General features: G+C 46.8%; 1 protein-coding gene across 1 annotated transcript in view; it reads right to left on the reverse strand.

The window, feature by feature from the left end:
* Window positions 1–6000, reverse strand: part of adcy5 (adenylate cyclase 5) — a 144626-nt gene that overhangs the window by 31089 nt on the left and 107537 nt on the right. Inside the window, exon 7 of the mRNA XM_028808081.2 lies at window positions 3683–3824. Coding sequence (XP_028663914.1) covers window positions 3683–3824 — 142 coding nt within the window. The remainder of the gene's footprint in view (window positions 1–3682; window positions 3825–6000) is intronic.

The raw sequence follows: 6000 nt of genomic DNA on the forward strand, positions 1-6000 counted from the left end.
GTCCTGAAGACCTCAGCCATCAACCTGCCTCCCCCATTTGGCCAGCGCTGGGCCAGCCAATCCGATGGAAGGACCCCTCTATTGCACGATTCCTGCAATCCTCCATCAGGGATGACTTTACCTTAGGCAGGCAGGTGGGCCGTGGGCACCAAGTGGCACATTTGAGTACCGAGAAGAGAAACAGAAGAGGTGAGGGTTAGTAATAAACTCTAATGATCATGTGACTGATGTTTTAGTGCTAATGACAGTCTGTAGAGTTAATCAGCAGCTCTAGTCAGGGTGTGCTGAACTGAACTTTAAAAGCTGAGAGCGAAGAGGCAGACCACTCCACAGTTTAGGGGGTCCTGTAACTAAAAGCTCGACCTCCTGCTGTTATTTTATTAATCCTGTGAATCCTAAACAGACCGGCATCTTGAGATCTTAATGTGCACTCAGGTTTGTAAGTCATGATAAGTTCAGACCAGTAAGTCAGACCTCCGCCATTTAATGCTTTATATGTTAGAAGGAGGATTTTGAAATCTGCCCTAAACTTAACCGGGCGCCAGTGTAAGGACGTGAGGACTGGGGTTATGTGTTCATATTTTCTTGTTCTTGTAATAATTCTTGCAGCAGCATTTTGGATTAACTGGAGGCTGTAAGGAGAACAGTTTGAACATCCAGTGAACACCACATTGCAGTAGTCAATCCTACTAGAGATAAATGCAGGAATTAATGTCTCAGAATCCTTTTTATTTAGAAAGCGCCTTCATTTCCTAACATTTTTAAGATGGAAGAAACCTGATTAGGAGAACTTTGTGATGTGAGCTTCAAATGACCTGCGAGAGTCACAGAGAACTCCGAGACTGCGGGCTGATTCAGTGAAATTAATGGGGACTCCAACTGAGTTACATGATGACAGAATATCACTGTGGTCAGCGTCACTCCGACCAACAATGAACATCTCGGTCTTATCGGAGTTTAAAGGCAAGTCGTTCTCAGCCATCCACTCCTTTAAGTCACTAACACAACTAATTAAAGACAACATCGGAGAAACTTCATTTGATCTAAAAGTAGAACTGGGTGTCATCTGCATACGAGTGACACATTAACATGATGTGTCCTAATGAGAGATCCCAGTGAAACCAGTAAAGGTCCCAGTACTGAGCCCTGCGGGACACCATATCTCAGTCCTGTCAGCACATTTCTGTACGTATTGGAATTGATTTGATAAATCAGTCTAACAACATCATGACAGTGGAGTTTCCTTCATCAGAGGACATCAGAATGTCACCTTAGTGCCATTTCTGTACTATGACCAGTGTAGAAACCAGACTGGAATTTCTCAAATAAATTGTGATGTGTAAGGTGTGACTGAAGATGACTGCCGACTACTTTTTCTAGTATTTTAGAGAGAGAGGGTCCATTTGAAATAAGCCGATAATTATTTAGTATGTGTGGGTTAAGGTCTGACTTTTTAAGTGATGGTTTAATGACTGACACTTTTAGTGCTTCAGGTACTGTGCCTTACAATAATGAACTACTGATAATGTTTAGAATAGGTGCTGCGAGAACATCCATTGGACTTTTTACTAGTTTTGTTGGCACTGAATCAGGGAACAAGTAGTGGGCTTCATTTTAGAAATGAAAGTTAAGACGTCCTGCTCAGTTACAGGATTAAAATGACTAGTAAGTAAGTGAACTTTATTGTCATTCACACCATATAATAATAATAATAATTCATTACATTCATATAGCGCCTTTCTCAGTACTCAGAGTGCTATCCACACAAGGAGGACTCGGGAAGCGACCCCACAAACTCCCACAGTCTCCTTACAGCGAAGCAGCAGCAGGATGCCCAGCTGAACGAGACTGCGTTTCTCGAGGCTCAATGTGCTAACGTGCTGAATGCGATGTGAGGCCGCGTCTGCTAAGCTAGTGTGCGGTTTGCACTGCGATGCCGAGATCTTATATTTTGAATTTTCTCATTGACGAAGTTCATAAAGTCTGTACCTCTAATCTCTGTTGGTACTTTGCACTGAATACAATCCTCTCGTTTCTAAAATGTGGACCACAACGTTTCAAAACCATATCAAGGCTACCTGACATTCTGCATGTTATTGTTACTGGCTTAGAAATTCAGGTGCCAAGCGATGGTAGTTCTCACACTGGCACATCTGCACATTTACATGGCGCCAGTTTAGAATTCCCACTTAACCTACGCACACAGCGAGGACAGCCCGTACGCGCATGTAAGCCCTCCACACAGATGACGACTGCGAACGGTGAATCTGCCCGTTTAAGGTGAATCACCTGGAATGCCCCAGAGTGCAAATGCATCAAGATGACACCCTGATCCAAAGTCACAAGTCAGTCCACAGTGCGAGTGCCGCCACTCTAACTTCGGCTTACCCAGCACATCACAGCCTGGTGTTCTGTGGTCCACTGCGCGGCTGATTGGAATGTGGACGGCTCAGGGTGCGGATTTTAACTTTCTGTGTTCACATGTCAGCTGGTCTGAACGTACTTTTCATGAACCATCTAACCAGCAACTGTGCCCTCCAGTACTCACATGCGCTTTAGATGGACTGGAATCATTTGAGGCGCTTCACTCTGATCCATTATGTTCTTCTTGTTACCATTTTACCTTGGCAAAAGGAGTTTAGGTACAGAGTATAACAAGCGTAAAGACAAAACTTATCAATAAACCTCCTACCAGTCCAGAGCACTAATGGGAGTGCGCAGCACGGGCACCAAGCTGTGACTGGCAGTCTGTTTGGGTAAAAATGGCCCTCCTTAGTCCTTAAACAGCCTAAAGGAACAAACTCTGTGGTGGGCAGCAAGCCCGCTCCTACCTTAAGGATACCTCGCTCTGTGACTGGCACCCCACTCAACTTGGTCATGAAGCCGAAGTGGGTTTAGGGCAGGTGACCACAGGAGCCATGAGTGACTGATGCTGGTGAGTGGGCTTGGTGGGAGGCTTACCTGGGGTAAGATGCAGAGTCCAGGGTTGGCAAATGGCATTAATGCCTTTTCTCCGTCTTCGACAGACCACCAGAAGGAAGGCCCAGCTAAGACTCACTACAACATGCCCTCCTGCGGAGCTCATTTCTATCTGAGTGCCCACCCTTTCCTGACCTGCACCTATAAACCCAGGCAGTCAGTCTCATATGATTACACTTTTATTGGTCTTCTTTCACGCCACTGACAGGTCACGTTCTTGTCGTGATTGTTCTAATGACCAAAGCCCAGGACACAATCAGTCCAAACTACGAGTCAGCAGCACATGAGCTAAAGCACTGCAGAGGTACGGGCTAAAAAAGAAACAGAATGTTAGATAAGGACTGAAAGGCACAGTGCCAGAGCCCGGTCCAAGGCCTGTGATTCATTTTTACTTCTTACCCACCAATCACACGCCTGGCACACACTGCTGCTCTGCGAGGGCATAGGGGCAAACCAGACATGACAGGGGAGCAGGGCACACAGACAGTGAGGTGAGGATCTCAAACATCAATTGGGCAGCAGACATTTTGCGGGCACAGTGCTCGACCAGATTCACCAGTCCTTTGGGAGACACTGAGTGGGCACCTCCTTCTCCGCCCTGCTCTTCATTTCTCTTTGACTTTGGCCTCCGCTACAGTAAGGGTGAGTCGTCAACAAACGGCGGACAGCGACATCGAGGCGAGTCTCCGTTCAAGTGGCTTACCCGCTTCTGACTGCAGCCGACGATGAGGTACGTCTCGATGTTGTTCTCCTTTAGGTACGCGTTTCGCTCCCCTCCAAAGCCGGGCTCCACATCGTAATCTCCATTCAGGTAATTCAGGGTAGCTTTGGTTATGTGGATACGCCTGAAACAGGATTAAAGAACAAAACACTCGCATGGTTACTGACATTAAAAGTGGGACCGAGAGGAGAAGATTGTCACTCGGCCGATGTCTCAGCCACTCTTGTGACCTGCCCTGTCACATTCCATGACTTTCCCAGCGATTTTCAGTCACAGTTTTGATTTACATAATCTTAGCGAGTTGGAGCGGTTGTGGTGTGTGCTGACGGTGGCCAGTCTCATACCAGTGACGCAGTCCAACTGGTCATCTTAAGTCATAGGGCAGCTCTGCGTGTGTGAGAGCCGACAACCAACTGGAAGAACAATACACACGATGGAGCAACGAAGAATACGCAATGCAGTTGGAGCTCGAGGAGAAGCGAGGCCCGTGTGCCTGATGTTTTGTGTTTTATGTACCAGGATAGAATGAAAAGGACCGAGACTGTGGCCGACCTGCTGTGCCTGCAAACCATTCGCACAGGAATCGGGGAGAGCTCAGGATACTTTGGAAATAGGAAATGGAAAGCTGTCACGGAGTCGGGTAACTTGACATCTCCAAAGGCTGATCGTTACGTCGTGCTGAAGAGCTGAGCCACACAAGGCAATCTGTTAGAAATGATCTTCAAACAGAGGAGCCTGCGCCTTGATCACCCTAATTGGAGAAGGAGAAGACAACATGACAATCTGCAAAGGCTCAAGGAGAGGACAGGCCTCTCTGCTCATTAAATGAAGACACCTGACAGCGAGCGTGCATTATTGAAGAAGCAAAGCAGATCTCCAGCTCTCTGGAGGAAACACGCAGTGGAACATAAAAGGATGAAAGCAACTGGACTGAAATGCGAAAGAGCAAAGAAGTCTCCTGTTAGGAGGCCATTACGGGAAAATTAAACGGCCTTCCTGCATCTCGCTTATTTGTTTTTCCTCTGTAAAGTTGCCAGATTTCATTTATGGGAATAAGGATCTTTAATGAGGCCCGGACTGTGTCATTAATTTGATTCGATTTGCTTCAGTTTATCTGTCTGTTAGATGAAACAGGCCAGGAGTGCTGAACCTGTGAAAATCCCACTGAAGGCCTGCCAACGGCGGCACACGCCTCGGCACTGCCAGAATCGGGACGGCGTCTTCCGCTCGTTATCAGAACCGAATGATCTGCCAGTTCTGAGTCTTCATGTCGACAGAGTTATAATTATTGATGATTCATGTTAAAAATACAAGTCATGTGTAAGCACACCATTGGAATGCTGCCATGTAAGGAAGCAAAATCAAGCAAGGGAGACACGTGGAGTCTGGCACTACGGTGGGGACTCGAGCCCCCTGCTCACCGCACAATGCCGTCATCAGCATAGTCTTAGTGAGTCGGGTAGTGTGACAGTCACGTAGTGTGACAGTCACATCGGACAGCAGGCCACCATGATGAAGTCTAACAGGCTTAATGATCGGCCAACAACCAATGAGCACAAGGCATACAATGCGGCTGAAAGCAGAGAGGAAGAGCGATGATGTCGGAGCGCACAAACAGGACTAAGGCTCGTCCGTCTGATGAAAGGAAAAGGCCGAGCTGAACGCGCCACAACTGAAAGCCTTTGTGCAGCTGCCAGCACTGCCACACACAAAGGGCGACAGTCAGCTGGCTGTCCAAAGCTCTTTTTATACTTTAGAATTCTGAAAAGGAGCTGAGAAGTCGCCAGGCAGTCGTGTAATCCGCCATCCCGTCATTCACATCTTGTTTTATTGTCGTTTCTATTCCTGTTATTGTAATTTTCATGTGATTTTTGTTTTTTATTGTATGTGCTTCAATGCTATGTGTCTTGTGTTGTATAGGTGGAGCCCGCCCCCAAGAGGCGGGGCCACCATGACATCACTGCGGATGGACCGCCCCCTCCCACTTTATGTTCAGGGTTCTTTTGAAGTTCTGGTTATTGTGATTTTTGCTTTGTCTTTGGTTTCTGAGTTTTGGATAACAGATTTGATTGTACGCCTCCTGTTGTCTTTTCCGCAGCTTGAATTTACGTTTTGTTTTTGACATTCTGAATGATTGTTGTCCTGTTTTTAGGGTATTTCTGTGAGTCTCGTATGCCGTTTGTTGTTACTTGTGTGCTGCCATTCTCTGTACTTGGTGGGTTGACTTCACTGATGGTGACCCCACCTTCTGACCCAGCAGTGGGTTTACTGGCGTTTACTGGGATGATTGTATTCCTGGA

The sequence above is a fragment of the Erpetoichthys calabaricus genome, chromosome 8, assembly GCF_900747795.2.
Source record: "Erpetoichthys calabaricus chromosome 8, fErpCal1.3, whole genome shotgun sequence".
Lineage (NCBI taxonomy): Eukaryota > Metazoa > Chordata > Cladistia > Polypteriformes > Polypteridae > Erpetoichthys > Erpetoichthys calabaricus.